At 44.1% G+C, this 17,713-nt stretch overlaps 1 protein-coding gene across 4 annotated transcripts in view; it reads left to right on the forward strand.

The window, feature by feature from the left end:
• SLC25A21 (solute carrier family 25 member 21) overlaps positions 1-17,713 on the forward strand; it is a 438,251-nt gene that overhangs the window by 418,605 nt on the left and 1,933 nt on the right. For all 4 annotated transcript variants that reach the window (XM_084843384.1, XM_084843391.1, XM_084843370.1 and 1 more), the window contains 3 exons: positions 5,115-5,279; positions 12,161-12,342; positions 17,612-17,664. In XM_084843384.1, the coding sequence (XP_084699510.1) occupies positions 5,115-5,279; positions 12,161-12,342; positions 17,612-17,664 (400 nt within the window). The remainder of the gene's footprint in view (positions 1-5,114; positions 5,280-12,160; positions 12,343-17,611; positions 17,665-17,713) is intronic.

A 17,713-nucleotide genomic window follows, 5' to 3' on the forward strand; every position in this document is an offset into this window, starting at 1 on the left:
TGGGACTTACTGTTCAGTAAACATGCATAGGTCTGTGCTGTTCATGTCCCTCAATGTGGCTTGGATTATACTTTAAGATGCCACAGATGCGTTAAGTTAATCAAAGTAATAAAAGGAACTTGAATTTTTACCATTCATTTTGAGCACAATCTTAAAAACTTCTGCAGAATCAGCTAGATGTTTATTTTCTTGAGCCTTTTCCAGATAGATCACTTAATTTGTTTGGTGACACTGGTTTCAGCAAAGGAAGATTGCTTGTCCACTTCCTGGACCGGACTTTCTGCAGCAGGCAAATTGTACTACAGCAGTATACTATCGTGTGCTGTGTTAATTTCTTTTCTTTTTTTTTACTTTTGCAGGCCAAGCCATAAATACTTGCTCAATAAATGTAAATCGACATGAAACAAAATATTAAAAGAAAGCTCAGCTTGTCTGTCAGCTGAATAAGCACTAACCTGATGGGTTGGATATTATTAGGATCATTTGGCTGATTCTGTTGATCGTTTTGCTGGCATTTTGCAATGGAAGTTCATTAAACAAATAAGTATATTGAAATTAGCACCACTTACAGAGCCGTAGTCAAAACTGCCCTCATTTCCCTGTTTAAGCATCCTAGCAGAAGCCACGCTTTCCCTTTCTAATTAAATATTTGATTACACAAAGGTAACATTAGCGAAAAGCAAAGCTAAGCGAGCACACAGTTGACAAAAATAATAATCTTTAACTTAGAGCTAAAGACATAAAGACTAAGGGCTACGGTGGCTTAGTGGTTAAGACGCTGAACTGCAGACTGGAAGGTCAACAGGACAGCAGTTCGAGACCCAAGTGCTGCGTGACGGAGTGAGCTCCCATCTTCAGTCCCAGCTTCTGCCAACCTAGCAGTTCAAAAGCAAGAAATTGCAAGTAGATAAATAGGTACCGCCTCGGTGGGAAGGGTAACAGCGTTCCGTGCACCTCGGTGTTCAGTCATGCTGGCCACATGACCACGGGAGCGTCTTCGGACAGCGCTGGCTCTTTGGCTTAGAAACGGGGATGAGCACCGCACCCTAGAGTCGGACACGACTGGATGGGGACACCTTTAAAGACATAACAGTTAAAGTGTTAAAAGCAATTGTCCACAGAAATGCATTGTTCCAGACTGGAATTTTTGAAGTTTAATCATTTAGAAATGGTTGCACAACTTAGATACACAGTTCCTCTAGTCTGAAAATATATTCTCCCTAACTAGAGTTTATACCAGATGGTCTAAAAAGGAAGGTTCTAGAATGTTTGCAATTTTGCTGGTTAGAAATATCTATACAGGAAGACTGACATGTTCCTTCAAGTTACTATGTTCAAAACTGTGAGAGTTTCTAGTTCTTACAGGCAAGAGAAGCCTCCTTCAAATTGAAAGGGGTGGGGCAAAGCAGGGTTGTGCCCATTAGCCCACCTCCAATTAGGGGTGTTGGAGAAATCCACAACGGAATCAAATGAGTTTGGATTTCTGCGAATCTGACCCATGTATTCCACAGCAGACCAGCTTTTTCAGAGTTTCATGGATTCCACAGACTTGCAGACTGTTTAACGCCCCCCCGCAATTTATGCAAATTTAGTCATAGAAAAATATGTAAAATAATGTAAAATTTCCCCCATAGGCTAAAACATGAAAATGCACTATTAGGAGGGATAGCATTTGTGCATTGGGGGGGGATTTGTGCATTTTTCAAAGTGCAAATTTTGCTCAAATGCAAATTTGCACAAATTTGGGAAACTGGAAAAATCGATTCTGCCAGTGAGTGGATATCGGAATGAAAGGTGCACGTGGCAGTCCCTCAAATGCAGATGGAATGGATTTTACAAAATACATACAACCTTACCCCAAACATCCCTGTCCCTGTGGAGTGAGCTTCAGACAACAACATAAGAAGACCGATGCTGGATCAGACCAAAAGCCTATCTAGTCCACCAGTATGTTCCCAGGGTGGCCAACCAGATGCCTATGGGAACCCACAAGCAGGACATAAGTGCAACAGCACTCCCTTTTGTCTTCCCTAGCAACTGGTATTGAGAAGAATACTGCCTCTGAAACTGGAGATAATATATAGCCATCATGATTACTAGCTAGCTATAGCCATATCCTCCATGCTTTTGTCTAAGCTATAGGCAACCCACTGCACTCCAGATGTTTGGCCCACAACTCCCATAATCCCTGACCATTGGGATTGGCTGACTGGGGTTTATGGGCATTGTAGTCAAACATCTAGAGGGTACCAGGTTGCCTCTCCCTGGTCCAATCCCTTCTTAAAGCCATCCAAGTTGGGCACCACCACTACATCTTGCGGTGATGTAGGGTTCCTGATCGCACAGAGGCTGCTAAACACATTCAGTTGCACACACTTAGAAGCTCCCTTCATGCTGACTGCACGAAGGTCTGAAGCTCCATCCCGGAGACCTTGGGGTGGGGCTTATGCATGGCCCCACGGCCCCCTCCACTTATTCCTTTTGAATGCCTGAAATGGGCTATAATCTAAAGATCCCCACAATAAACTAAAGAATGGTTCAAGAATGATCGCAATAGTCCTTCAGGTTGTGATTCATTTATCAGCTAAGGTGTGAGAGTTTCTAGGCAAGTTAATCAAAAGTAGGTGACAGGTAGCCTAGTCTAATGGGGACAATTCAACTACTGTGGCATAAACAAGAGTTTGTACAGCTGTAGCTAAAACAGTGTCCTATGCTAGGCAGGTGTGGTGGACCTGGGCCAGTGTACTGTCAAAACATCCTTGGTGTCATGTCTTGCCAGTGCAACATTTCTCTGCCTGTACAGATCCAGTGAGACATTATCTAGGAATTGCATCTTGTGCAGCTGAGTGGATCAGCCATTTCACTCACCTGCTGGTATGGCAAAACTGGAGTCCTGCTTGCTACAGCAGAGAGGAGCAGAGGGTTGGCAAAATTGTCATCACAGGGCTGGAAGACCCGACTCATGCTTAGTATGTTAAACAGGTGCCGCCAGGAGAAGGCGAGGCTACCCTATAGGCATATCCACTCGTGCAGCCCTATGACCCAGCTCACGGGGAGCACCTTCAGCTGCTGTTTCAGGACTGCTTCAGCTTTTCCCATTTTTTGTGCCAAGAATCTGTCCACAAACAGACAGGATGATTCAATAAATCACATGCATGTGTATTCATGTACGCAGGTGGGTTTAGGTATTTGTATGGCCTTGTTAGCACTGCATTCTGAAAAAGGATCAGTACGTCTCCTGACTCCCAACAGCTTTTGTTACTTCACATGGAAATAAAGATAGAATGATGCACACACATTCATGTGCTTCATGCAATTTTGCCGTAGCTTAGTGGTGGAGCACATGTTTTGCATGCAGAAAGTCCCATGTTCGATCCCTGACAGCTCCACATGGGACTGGAAAAGACCCCTGTCTGAAACCCTGGCTAGCTGCTGCCAGTCAGTGTAGACCAGGGTTAGGCACCGTGGTGCACTCCAGATACCTTGGATTGCAATTCCCTTACCATTGGCAATGCTGGATGGGGCTGATGGGAGTTGTACTTCCAAACATCTGGAGGGCACTAGGTTGCCTACCCCTGGTGTAGACAATACTGAGCTGGATGGATCAATGATCTGACTCCACATAAGGCAGCTTCCTATGTTCCTATGACAATGACTGGGTTTGCACAACACACTAACGCACACTCAGTGGCAGAGTGTAGGTTATTTTTGATAGGGATGGCAGAGAATTCCACCACGGATCTCCGGGAGGCCAAATGCACTCCCAAAATCTGTGGCGGAATGGCCTGCCACCCCCTCCCCCCCCGTGGATCCCCCCGGGACGAGACTTACCTGGGGCGGATCTTCCGGGCGGCGGCGGCTCTGGCTGTGGCGGCGGCAGCTGCGGCGGCTGGTCTTCCGACCGGCTGCCACCGCCATTTGCAGTTGTTGTTTTTTACACAGACGTGATAGGCTATGTAAAAACTGCCGGCCGCCGCCATTTGCGGACACCTTTTTTTTTTCTTTTTTTACCCAGACGTTTTAGGCTACATAAGAACTTATGTAGCCTAAAACGACTGGGTAAAAAAAAAAAAAGGCTTACGCAAATGGCAGCGGCTATGGCTGCTGCCATTTGCGTTCCTTATTTTGGGCCATCTTAATCTAAGTAAATAATTACGTAGACTAAGACGGCGAAAATAAGGGGAACACAAATAGCGTCCGCTACGCTATTTGAGTTTCCCTTATTTTCGCCGTCATAGTCTACGTAAATATTTACTTAGATTAAGATGGCCAAAAAGAAGGAACGCAAATGGCGGCAGAAGGAACGCAAATGGTTTGTTTGTTTTGTTTTTACCCAGAGCCCTCCGTGGCCGGAAATCCTGGCTGGGCCTGGCCGGCTGCTCCGCGGAGCTGCTGCGGAGCACAGCTGGCCGCGGAGGATTCCAGGGGGGAGGAACGGAGCACCTCCCCCCCTGGCCAGGATTCCGGGGGGAGGGACGGAACGCCTCCCCCCCCACCATCAGCATAATCTGCGAAAGGTAAGTGATTTTCGTACATCCCTAATTTTTGACCCTTGGGTTGTTTGTTGAACCGTGGGTTAGCATGTTGTTTGAACTCAGGACATTTTCTGCAAGGTGGCTTGTTAACCATGCAGTGTGGCTTATTTTTCTTGAACATGGTTTGATGTTGGGTTGTTCAGGGTGGTTAACAAGCCCCACTGTGGGCAATGTCCTGAGTTCAGGCAACGTGGTAACCCACAGTTCAACAAACAACCCACACTCAACCACTGAGTGTGGTTAGCGTGTTGTGTGAACCCAGCCATAGTAACATGTGAGACAGCCCTCGCTAACAGCTATCTATGGGAAATCTTTACCAGTACATTCAGTATAAGCAGGTATCTATGATGTACATGCATGATAATAAGTAGAGTTCCAAATAGATACATATGTAAATAGGAAAGTGATAAAACTGTATCTCCTTTTTTACTCGGGAAATTAATATCCTGGTTTATATTTCAGTGTGGATTGTGCTATTTCATTGTTATACTCTCTACAGCTGAGCTTTGTTAATTAAAAATAAGGCTATGAGATCTTCTTTAAAAATATTCCTTGTGGCACTTTGCTTTGTTTGTACAGCAGCCATCCACCTTTGCCAAAGCTCGACAGATTATTCAGGCTAATGGATTGGGTCTCCATGGGCTCAACAAAGGGTTACCTGCTACCTTGGGACGCCATGGAGTTTTTAATATGGTTTATTTTGGATTCTACTTCAATGTGAAAAACATCATTCCTGTCAATAAGGTAAGTGGTTCATTCTATAAAACAAGAACAAATAATCAAGACATGAATGAGGCCATTGGCTGAAGCGGTACCTTTCCTTGAAGGTGCAGTGGTGATTCGTGCCTCCAAAAGGTGGGGGTGCTACAAGCCCCACCCACTTGTAAAGCTACTCCTCAGTACCTTTCCTTGGCTTCACTCACCCAAAACTCCTTCTGCCCAAAGTGCCCTCTACCTCCTCTCATGGGTCCAACCACTAAAAAAACCTGTCCTATCAACCTTAAGAACAAAAGAAGAGCCATGCTGGATCAAACCAAGGGTCCATCTAGTCCAGGAATTGGATCTTAACAGCTGTATTTCACTGTTGGGGTAAACAGATTTAGTCATACTTAAAGTAGACCCATTGAAATCAACGGGACTTAAATTGACCATGACTATCTTAAGTCCCACTGATTTCAGTGGGTCTACTCCAAGTGTGACTAAATCTGGAGCCAACCCCAGGGGAATACAGAGGCATTTAGCTGGCTACCATCAGAAACACCATGTTGAGCTAGATCCCAGGTGAGCAACTTTGGAGGTTCATGAGCCATTTTCACTTCCTGAACACCCCCCCCCAGCTGTGTGTGTGCGCGCACACACGCACACACAGAGCACTGAAATTTTTTAAATGGTGCCTGTAGCAGCTATGGAGTTCTTAAAAGGTCATTAGCTTGCAAATTAGCTTGCAATATTCATTTTTTATTTGGGGGCAGGGGAGGGCTGTGGGGCCTGCATGTGGCCTATGGGTAGTGTGTTGCCCATCCCTGGACTTTGTTGTTGTTTATTCGGTCAGTCGCTTCCGACTCTTCGTGACTTCATGGACCAGCCCATGCCAGAGCTTCCAGTCGGCCGTCGCCACCCTCAGCTCCCCCAAGGTCGAGTCTGTCACCTCCAGAATATCATCCATCTATCTTGCCCTTGGTTGGCCCCTCTTCCTTTTGCCCTCCACTTTCCCTAGCAGCAGCATCTTCTCCAGGGTATCCTGTCTTCTCATGATGTGGCCAAAGTACTTCAGTGTTGCCTTTAAGATCATTCCCTCAAGTGAGCAGTCTGGCTTTATTTCCTGGAGTATGGACTGGTTTGATCTTCTTGCAGTCCAAGGCACTCTCAGAATTTTCCTCCAGCACCTCAGTTCAAAAGCATCTATCTTCCTTCACTCAGCCTTCCTTATGGTCCAGCTCTTGCAGCCATAGGTTACTACAGAGAATACCTTTGCTTTAACTATGCGGACCTTTGTTGTCAGTGTGATGTCTCTGCTCTTAACTATTTTATCAAGATTTGTCATTACTCTCCTCCCAAGAAGTAAACGTCTTCTGATTTCCTGGCTGCAGTCAGCATCTGCAGTAATCTTTGTGACTAGAAAGACAAAGTCTGTCACTGCTTCCACGTTTTCTCCCTGTATTTGCCAGTTAGCAATCAAGCCGGTTGCCATAATCTTGGTTTTTTTGAGGTTTAAGTGCAACCCAGCTTTTGCACTTTCTTCTTTCACCGTCATAAGGTTCCTCAGCTCCTCCTCGCTTTTCGCCATCCAAGTGGTATCATCTGCATATCTGAGATTGTTAATGTTTCTCCCAGCGATTTTAACTCCAGCCTTGGCTTCATCAAGCCCAGCACGTCGCATGATGTGTTCTGCATACAGGTTGAATAGGTAGGGTGAGAGTATACAACCCTGCCGTACTCCTTTCCCAATCTTAAACCAGTCTGTTGTTCCTTGGTCTGTTCTTACCGTTGCTACTTGGTCGTTATACAGATTCCTCAGGAGGCAGACAAGATGACTTGGTATCCCCATCCCACCAAGAACTTGCCACAATTTGTTATGATCCACACAGTCAAAGGCTTTAGAGTAGTCAATAAAACAGAAATAGATGTTTTTCTGAACCTCCCTGGCTTTCTCCATTATCCAGCAGATATTGCAATTTGGTCTCGAGTTCCTCCTCTGCCTTTTCTAAACCCAGCTTGTACATCTGGCAATTCTCGTTCCATGAATTGCTGGAGTCTACCTTGCAAGATCTTAAGCATTACCTTACTGGCATGTGAAATAAGTGCCACCGTTCGATAGTTGGAACATTCTTTGTTGTTGTTCAGTCGTTCAGTCGTGTCCGACTCTATGTGACCCCATGAACCATAGCACGCCAGGCCTTCCTGTCCTGCGCTCTCTCCCGGAGCGTGCTCAAGTTCATATTCATTGCATCCGTGATGCTATCTAGCCATCTCATCCTCTGCCGTCCCCTTCTCCTTTTGCCTTCAGTCTTTCCCAGCATCAGGGTCTTTTCCAGAGAGTTTTCTCTTCGCATTAGGTGGCCAAAATATTGGAGCTTCAGCTTCATTATCTGTCCTTTCAATGAGCAGTCAGGGTTGATTTCCTTTAGGATGGACTGATTTGACCTCCTTGCAGTCCAGGGGACTCATAAGAGTCTTCTCCAGCACCACAGTTCGAAAGCATCAATTCTTCGGCGCTCAGCCTTCCTTATAGTCCAGCTCTCACAGCCATACATTACTACTGGGAAAACCATAGCTTTGATTAGACGGACCTTTGTCGGCAAGGTGATGTCTCTGCTTCTTACTATGCTGTCTAGGTTTGCCATAGCTTTCCTCCCAAGGAGCAAGCGTCTTTTAATTTCATGGCTACAGTCACCGTCTGCGGTGATCTTGGAGCCCAAGAAAGTAAAATCTGTCACTGCTTCCATTTTTCCCCTTCTACATGCCAGGAAGTGATAGGGCCAGGTGCCATGATCTTAGTTTTTTTAATGTTGAGTTTCAAACCAGCTTTTGCACTCTCCTCTTTCACCCTCAACAAGAGGCTCTTGAGATCCTCTTCGCTTTCTGCCATTAGGGTGGTATCGTCTGCATATCGGAGGTTGTTGATAATTCTCCCGGCAATCTTAATTCCGATCTCTGATTCATCCAACCCGGCATTTCTCATGATGTACTCTGCATATAAGTTAAATAAGCAGGGTGACAATATGCAGCCTTGTCATACTCCTTTCCCAATTTTGAACCAATCGGTTGTTCCATGTCTGGTTCTTACTGTTGCTTCTTGACCCTCGTACAGGTTTCTCAGGAGACAGGTAAGGTGGTCTGGTACTCCCATCACTTTAAGAATTTGCCACAGTTTGTTGTGATCCACACAATCAAAGGCTTTAGCGTAGTCAATGAAGCAGAAATAGACGTTTTTCTGGAATTCTCTTGCTTTCTCCATGATGCAGCGAATGTTGGCGATTTGATCTCTAGTTCCTCTGCCTCTTCTAAACCCAGCTTGTACTTTCGGTAGTTCTCGGTTCGCATACTGCTGAAGCCTAGCTTGTAGGATTTTGAGCATCACCTTGCTGGCATGTGAAATGAGCGCAATTGTGCGGTAGTTTGAACACTCTTTGGCGTTGCCCTTCTTTGGAATTGGAATGTAAACTGACATTTTCCAGTCTTGTGGCCACTGTTGAGTGTTCCAGATTTGTTGGCATATTGAATGCAGCACTTTAACAGCATCATCTTTTAGGATTTTAAATAGCTCAGCTGGAGTACTGTCATCTCCGCTAGCTTTGTTGTTACTAATGCTTCCTAAGGCCCACTTGACTTCACTCTCTAGGATGTCCGGCTCAAGTTCAGTGACCGCACTATCATGGCTATCAGGGACATTCAAATCTTTCCTGTATAGTTCTTCTGTGTATTCTTGCCACCTCTTCTTAATCTCATCTGCTTCTGTTAGGTCCCTGCCTTCTTTGTCCTTTATCATGCCCGTCTTTGCACAAAACGTTCCCTTGAGATCTCCGATTTTCTTGAGGAGATCTCTAGTCTTTCCCATTCTGTTGTTTTCCTCGATTTCTTTGCATTGTTCATTTAAGAAGGCCTTCTTGTCTCTCCTTGCTATTCTCTGGAACTCTGCATTCAGTTGGGTATATCTTCCCCTTTCTCCCTTGCTTTTCGCTTCCCTTCTTTCGTGAGCTACTTGTAAAGCCTCATCAGACAGCCACTTTGCTTTCTTGCATTTCTTTTTCTTTGGGACGGATTTCGTTGCTGCCTCCTGAACAATGTTACGGACCTCCGTCCATAGTTCCTCAGGCACTCTGTCTATCAGGTCTAATCCCTGAAATCTATTCCTCACCTCCACTGTATATTCATCAGGGATATGATTTAGGTCATACCTGAACGGTTTAGTGGTTTTCCCGACGTTCTTCAATTTAAGCCGAAATTTTGCAAGAAGCAGCTCATGATCTGAGCCACAGTCAGCTCCAGGTCTTGTTTTTACTGACTGTATGGAGCTTCTCCATCTTTGGCTGCAAAGGACATAATCAATCTGATTTCGATATTGACCATCTGGTGACGTCCATGTGTAGAGTCGCCTCTTGTGCTGTTGGAAAAGAGTGTTTGCTATGATCAGCATGTTCTCTTGGCAAAACTCTATTAGCTTTTGTCCTGCTTCATTTTGTACACCAAGGCCATGCCTGCCTGTTATCCCGGTGATTTCTTGACTTCCTACTTGAGCATTCCAATCCCCTATGATGAAGAGGACATCTTTTTTTGGTGTTAGTTCTAGAAGGTGTTGTAGGTCTTCATAGAACCGATCAACCTCAGCTTCTTCTTCAGCATCAGTGGTTGGGGCATAGACTTGAATTACTGTGATGTTGAATGGTTTGCCTTGGATTCGTACTGAGATCATTCTATCATTTTTAAGATTGTACCCCAGTACTGGTTTTCCCACCCTTTTGTTGACTATGAGTGCTACTCCATTTCTTCTAAGGTATTCTTGCCCACAATAGTAGATATGATGGTCACCTGAATTAAATTCTCCCATGCCTGTCCATTTTAGTTCGCTGATTCCCAAGATGTCGATGTTCAATCTTGCCATCTCATGTTTGACCACCTCCAGCTTACCTTGATTCATTGATCTGACATTCCAGGTTCCTAAACAATATTGTTCTTTACAGCATCGGATTTTCTTTTTCCATTTTTTTTACACCAGACACATCCACAGCTGAGTGTCCTTTCGGGTTTGGCCCAGCCGCTTCACTCTTTCTGGCGCTACTTGGAAATACCCTCTGCTCTTCCCCAGTAGCATATTGGACACCTTCCGACCTGAGGGGCTCATCTTCCGGCGTCATCTCTTTTAGCCTTGTGATACGTTCCATGGGGTTTTCTTGGCAAGAATACTGGAGTGGGTTGCCATTTCCTTCTCCAGTGGACCACATTTTGTCAGAACTCTCTGCCATGACCTGTCCGTCTTGGGTGGCCCTGCACGGCATAGCTTATGGCTTCACTGAGTTACGCAAGCCCCTTCGCCACAACAAGGCAGTGATCCGTGAAGGGGATCTCAACATTACCACTCCTTTAACCAAACATTGTATTGTATTGCATTGCATTCTTTATTGGTAGACTCCAGCTGCCTGGAGTCCCAGTATTGTGGAAAAGGTGGGATATAAATAAATAAATAAGCAAGCAAGCAAGCAAGCAAGCAAGCATTTCCATTTGAGCAATAGAGGACGCGTAACTAAAACCACAGGGGTAAACTTTGATGACTATCTGTCTAGGACATTCTGTCTAAAACAATGGGTGCAATCCTATGCATGTTTAGACAGAGAAAAGGCCTACAACTCCCAGCATTGTAGGCCTTTTCTCTGTCTAAACATGCATTGGATTGCGCCCTAAATGAAATAAATGTTTGGTTTTACTTTTTACGGTGCCAGCTGCAGGTTGTTGCTCAGCTTTTTAGTGTCTAAATCAGGTATGATCCTGCATGAGGATTTTACACCTGATTTGCACTCCCTAAAGGATCTTCTTGCAGGGCATTGCAACAAATACTGTATGCTCTGTATGTAGTATACTGTTTAGCATTTCGGGGCTCTGTTTCTTTCCTTCACGGTATAAAATGGAAGAAGATTTTTTTTAAGTCCTGTTATAAACTACCCAGGAAATTTGGTATGACAGAGTTCACTTTCAGCTTCTAGTATTCACACATATGGGATTAGACTTTATGAAGGAAAATTTCACTTCCAAATAAACTAATTGAGCACTTTGATGTTCCGGAGAATACCTGGGCAGGAAGGCTGTCTGAGGGAATAAGAACACAGTTGGATTGTCTCAGCTCATACAGAAAAACGTTGTTCCGAGGTTGGCTTTACAACCAGGTTCTACCTTTTTTTCACTAGGGCAAAAGAGTAGGCTTTGGAAACAATGTGTTGTAAATTCTTCAGCCAATTAGCTTAGTGAGTTACTACTGTTTATAATGCGCCGGGCGCTGAAGTCTGCTTTGCAGTTGCACCGCTGCTGGATTGTTAATAGCAGGAAGCCAATGCTGTTTAGTACAGTGCATCAGCTACACGTGAAAATAAATGTAAAAAACCTGGAGAGGAAAGCAGCAGACTGAGATTAGCCTTTATTTAATTTAACATTTGGGGGTCCAACGCACAAATGAGCATTTTAGTAGGCTTCATGGTGGAAGTTGCTGTCATTTGTAAAATATTCTGGCCAATTAGCTAATAGTGTGCTTGGATTTCTCCCGTTTTGATACAGTAATACTAAGTACATTGTGAAGCCCAATTATACAAATCATCCCCATATGCCGTACCGGTCTTGCTTTATGAACTGTGTTTATAAATCCTGTGTGAGGAAATGTGTACTTCAGCAATTTAGACCATGTGTAAAAACATGGCCAATCGGATTGTCAAGAAAACGAGCCCCAGCGTAGGAAAACCTAATGTGTTCCGCTAGAATAACAGGAGTGTGTCGTGTCGTGCAAGCGTTCTGATTAAATGCACATTACTTTATAGGCTTTAACCAATTGAGGTGCTTCTGTTCCTCTTTTAGTTTGTTTGTTTCATTCTTTCTCTCCCTCTCCCTTGTTTGTTTGCTTGCTTGTTTGTTTGTTTATCTAGGATCCAACCTTGGAGTTTCTGAGGAAATTTGGAATCGGACTAGTTTCAGGAACAATAGCCTCGATTATTAACATCCCTTTTGATGTTGCAAAAAGTAGGATTCAAGGACCGCAGCCAGTTCCCGGAGAGATCAAGTACAGGACCTGTTTTAAAACTATGGCAACGGTCTATAAAGAAGAAGGGTAAAGCATTCTTATTTCAATCATAAATATCCAGGCCTCTGGTTTGTTCATATGAGTCCATAAAACCACACTGTTATATTTCAGATTTGATGAGGCCCATAAAAACCACCCTGCACAGCACTTATGCATCAGGAGTGCTCAAAAGTTTAGTGTTTCAGAAATGTGCATCTAACAAATTACAAGAAAATGTCTTCCCTTATCTGAGTTTTCTGGATTTTTCATTTACAAAGTTATTATTACAGTGTGTGTGTGTGTGTGTGTGTTTAAAAAATGGCTAATGTATGTATAGCAGAGTATTTCTGGTTAGACACTTTAGCATCAGTTTGGTCCATGTAGACTTACTTCAAACACTGTCTTTAGCAGTGCAATTATAAAAGGAAGATATCCTCTATTTAATTGCTCTGATTGTGAATGATGAAAACAAGTAACCTCTGACCAAAGTGCTGTGTTGTTGGGGAAAGCATGTTACGTCATAATGGCCATCCCAATTTCAGACAGCAATTAATGATCCTGACTGGTTCTTTTATACAGGGAAGTTGAGAAGTCCCACTTCTCTATGCAACTGTTCAGTCAGTTCAGAAGCATGGACTTTCTGCCAGTTCTGGGCACCACACTTTAAGAAGGATGCAGACAAACTGGAGAGGGTTCAGAGGAGGGCAACAAAGATGATCAGGGGACTGGAAACAAAGCCCTATGATGAGAGACTGAAAGAACTGGGCATGTTTAGCCTTGAGAAGAGAAGAGTGAGGGGAGATATGATAGCGCTCTTCAAGTACTTGAAATGTTGTCACAGAGAGGAAGGCCAGGACCTCTTCTCGATCATCCCAGAATGCAGGACACGGAATAATGGGCTCAAGTTAGAGGAAGCCAGATTCCGGCTGAACATCAGGAAAAACCTCCTGACTGTTAGAGCAATACGACAATGGGACCAATTACCTAGGGAGGTGGTGGGCTCTCCTACACTGGAGGCATTCAAGACAAGGCTGGACAGCCATCTGTCAGAGATGCTCTGACTTGGATTCCTGCATTGAGCAGGGGGTTGGACTCGATGGCCTTGTAGGCCCCTTCCAACCCTACTATTCTATGATTCTATGACATTTGTAGCACTGCCACCCTAAACATCCTGCTGCTACACACCAGGCAGCATGTGCTGATTATCCTTCTCATGCTAGTAGGGATGTTGGAGAAATCCTCAACAGATTCAAATGAATTCAGATGTCTGTAAATCTGACCCGCGGTTTACATGGTGGACTGGCTTTTTCTGCAGATTCTGTGGACCTGCAGACAGGTTTTTTTACTTTGGGGGGAGATTTGCGCAAGTGCTCACTTGTGCTAATGTGCATTAGTGCTAGTGCCCATTGAAAACAAGAACGAAATTCTCATGTACCCCTAAAAACAAATTCTGATTCTGTCAATGCATGGACGATGGAACAAAAGCCACCTGATGATCTGTATTTTGTCTTTATATATCTGTAATTATGACTTGATAGGTATAACTGAGACTTGGTGGGATGACTCTCATGACTGGAATACAGCAATTGAAGGATATAACTTGTTCAAAAAGAACAAGAGGAACAGAAAGGGAGGTGGGGTCGCACTGTATGTGAAAAATACATATCTCTGCACAGAAATACAAGAGGATGAGCTTAGTAGCCCCATCGAGAGCACCTGGATCAAAATAAATGGAGCAAAGAATAAAAGGAACCTGGTCGTCAGAGTCTACTACCAGACACCCAATCAAGGAGAAGATGAGGATGAAACTTTTGAAAAGCAAATAGCCAATGTTTTAAGGAAGCATGATATAGTAGTAATGGGGGACTTCAATCTCCCCGATATTTGTTGGGAGACAAATTCTGCAAAACATGGCCCCTCCAGGAAATTCCTGATTTGTGTGGCGGATAACTTCCTCCTACTGAAAGTAGAGGAAGGAACTAGAGGATCGGCTATCCTTGACTTGATCCTAACCAACAGAGATGACTTAGTGGATAAAGTAGCAGTTACAGGAACTCTGGGGGAAAGCAACCATGTTGTACTTCAGTTCTTGGTTCTAAGGGAAGCAAAAGCCGAGTGTAGTCAAACGCGTACCCTGGATTTTAGGAAAGCTGATTTTAATAAACTCAGAACAATGATCAATAAGGTCCCATGGCAAGCGACGCTAATGAGAAAAGGAGTCCAAGATGGGTGGGAGCTTTTAAAAAAGGAAATTCTCAAGGCACAGTTACAAACAATTCCAACAAGAAGAAAAGGTAGAAGACAACAGAAGAAGCCAATGTGGCTTCACAAAAAACTTAGAGATGACCTGAAAACAAAAAGGACACATATAGGAAGTGGAAGGAAGGCCAAGCAACAAAGGAAGAGTACAAGCAGGTAGTACAGAATTGCAGGGATGGTGTCAGGAAGGCTAGAGCTGAGGTTAGCGAGGGATGCTAAAAACAACAAAAAGGCTTTCTTCCGCTACGTGCATAGGGCAGAGGAAAGAAACAGTTGTTCAGCTATTAAATAAGGATGACAAAATGATAGCAGATGACAAAGAAAAGGCAGAGGTGCTCAATTCCTACTATGGCTCCGTCTTCTCCCAAAAGAGGGTTTATGACCCCCCTGGCAAAGGTGAAGTACAGGCTGAAGGGGCAGGATTGCAGCTTGAGATCGACAGGCATATGGTCAAGGAACACCTAATTACTTAGAATGAGTTCAAATCTCCAGGGCCAGATGAACTGCATCCTAGGGTAATAAAGGAACTGGCAGAAGAACTCTCAGAACCGCTGTCTATTCTCTTTGAGAAATCATGGAGGACGGGGGAAGTGCCAGATAACTGGAGGAGGGCTAATGTTGCCCTATCTTCAAAAAGGGTAAAAAGAAGGATCCTGGGAACTACAGACCAGTCTGACATCAATCCCTGGGAAAATTCTGAAGCAGATGATAAAGCAATATATCTGTAAGCACCTTGAAAACAATGCAGTGATTAATCGAAGCCAACATGGATTTGCCAATAACAAAGCCTGCCAGATGAACCTGATCTCATTTTTTGATCAAGTAACCTCCCTTGTGGACCGAGGGAATGCTGTGAACATAATATACCTCGACTTCAGCAAAGCTTTCAACAAAGTGCCCCATGATATCCTGATGAGGAAACTAGCTCAATGTGGGCTAGATGAAACAACAATCCGGTGGATCCACAGTTGGCTACAGAATTGGACTCAAAGAGTGCTTATCAATGGAACCTTCTCAAACTGGGGAGAGGTAATGAGTGAGGTACCGCAGGGCTCAGTCCTGGGCCCAGTGCTCTTCAACATTTTTATTAATGACTTGGAGGAGGAGGGGCTGGGAATGCTGATCAAATTTGCAGATGACAGAAAATTGGGCGGGATAGCGAATACTTTAGAAGACAGAAACAAAATTAAAAGTGATCTTGATAGACTGGAGTGCTAGGCAGAAAACAACAGAATGACATTTAATAGGATAATGCCAAGTTCTGCACCTAGGAAAAAGAAACCAAATGCAGTTACAAGATGGGGGATACGCGGCTCAACAAGACTACAAGCGAGAAGTATCTTGGAATTGTTGTCCATCACAAGCTGAATATGAGCCAACAATGTGATGTGGCTGCAAAAAAGGCAAATGCTCTTTTGGGCTGCATTAATAGAAGCATAGCTTCCAAATCCCGGGAAGTATTAGTTCCCCTCTACTCAGCACTGATTAGGCCTCATCTGGAGTACTGTGTCCAGTTCTGGGCACCACACTTTAAGAAGGATGCAGACAAACTGGAGAGGGTTCAGAGGAGGGCAACAAATATGATCAGGGGAATGGAAACCTAGCCCTATGGGGAGGGACTGAAAGAACTGGGCATGTTTAGCCTTGAGAAGAGAAGACTGAGGGGAGATATGATAGCACTCTTCTAGTACTTGAAATGTTGTCATAGAGAGGAAGGCCAGGATCTCTTCTCAATCATCCCAGAGTGCAGGACACAGAATCATGGGCTCAAGTTACAGGAAGCCAGATTCCGGTTGAACATCAGGAAAAACTTCCTGTTAGAGCAATACGACAATGGAACCAATTACCTAGGGAGGTGGTGGGCTCTCCCATACTGGAGGCGTTCAAGACGAGGCTGGACAGCCATCTGTCAGGGATGCTCTGACTTGGATTCCTGCATTGAGCAGGGGGTTGGACTCGATGGCCTTGTAGGTCCCTTCCAACCCTACTATTCTATGATTCTATGATCTACGAAACACAGACAGAATGGATTTAACAGAATCTGTACATCCTTACATGCTAGCATTAGAAAGCTCCATCTAAAACTGGAATCTCATAAAGTGGCCAACGTACAGGTAAAAGGAGAGAACTGTTTTGGTTGATTCTAAAAATGTCCACTTGGTGCACATCTGGCTTTGCCCTGTTCTGACCTCAGAAACTATTACTTCCCGCCAATGGGAGGGCTCCAAAGGTGTCTAGCTACTGGTGCCATTTACATGGCACAAGCAGAAACCACCGCTTGCGCAACATCAATAGCGCTTGTTAGTACATTGGGTTTCCCAGGAAACCCATCATGCTAGCCGGCACTATTGACATTGCACAAGCATTGATTTCCAGTAGCTCACTATAAATAGTGCTAGCAGCCAGGCACTGTTGGAGCCTTCCTAGTACATGAGCTTATACATAAAGAGAATCAGCATTTCTAGAATGTGTGAAGAACATCTAAAATTGTCCATATATGAAGACCATAAAGACCACCACATTCATCCTAGCCTGCCTCCCTCTCCCTCCCTCCTTCTCTCCCCCTTTTCTGTCCTTTTTGAAGCTTTGAATATTTTTGACCATTCCATTTTAGCCTGAGTAGGAGGATGAGAAGCAAACATCAGTTTGTTTAGCGCATTTGTAACAAACTGGTCCAGTACAAGATTTCTCATTTGTAGGACCACTATGGCAGCAACACCCCGAAGGATATAAATTCTTATAAAGTGAGAACTCAACTATGGAAGTACTATTTGAGTATAGCCATGGCATTGCGTATGTAGGGCAGCTGCTATTAGCAAAGTCGTCTTGCAAACATCTCATTAATTAAAGTCATGTTTTTGAGTGGAAGGGATCACAGCATAGCCATTGTAGCTGAACATTAATCAGTTGCTGATCCTGGTCTAAGATGTTACAATCCAGACACTGTGTACATTTGTTATTCCATGTAACTTTTTCAATGCATTGTCTCAGCAATGGAACAAATATAGACCAATTTTTCCATATCCTTTTAAATGCATTCTTCACTCTTTTTCTACAGATTTCTAGCTTTGTACAAAGGATTGGTTCCTAAAATCATGAGGCTAGGCCCAGGTAACTTTTTTTTTACTCAAACATTTTAAATCCTGCTTTGATTATATTG

This window comes from Heloderma suspectum, chromosome 1 (assembly GCF_057233095.1).
Source record: "Heloderma suspectum isolate Gila_16-S chromosome 1, 16-S_ref, whole genome shotgun sequence".
Lineage (NCBI taxonomy): Eukaryota > Metazoa > Chordata > Lepidosauria > Squamata > Helodermatidae > Heloderma > Heloderma suspectum.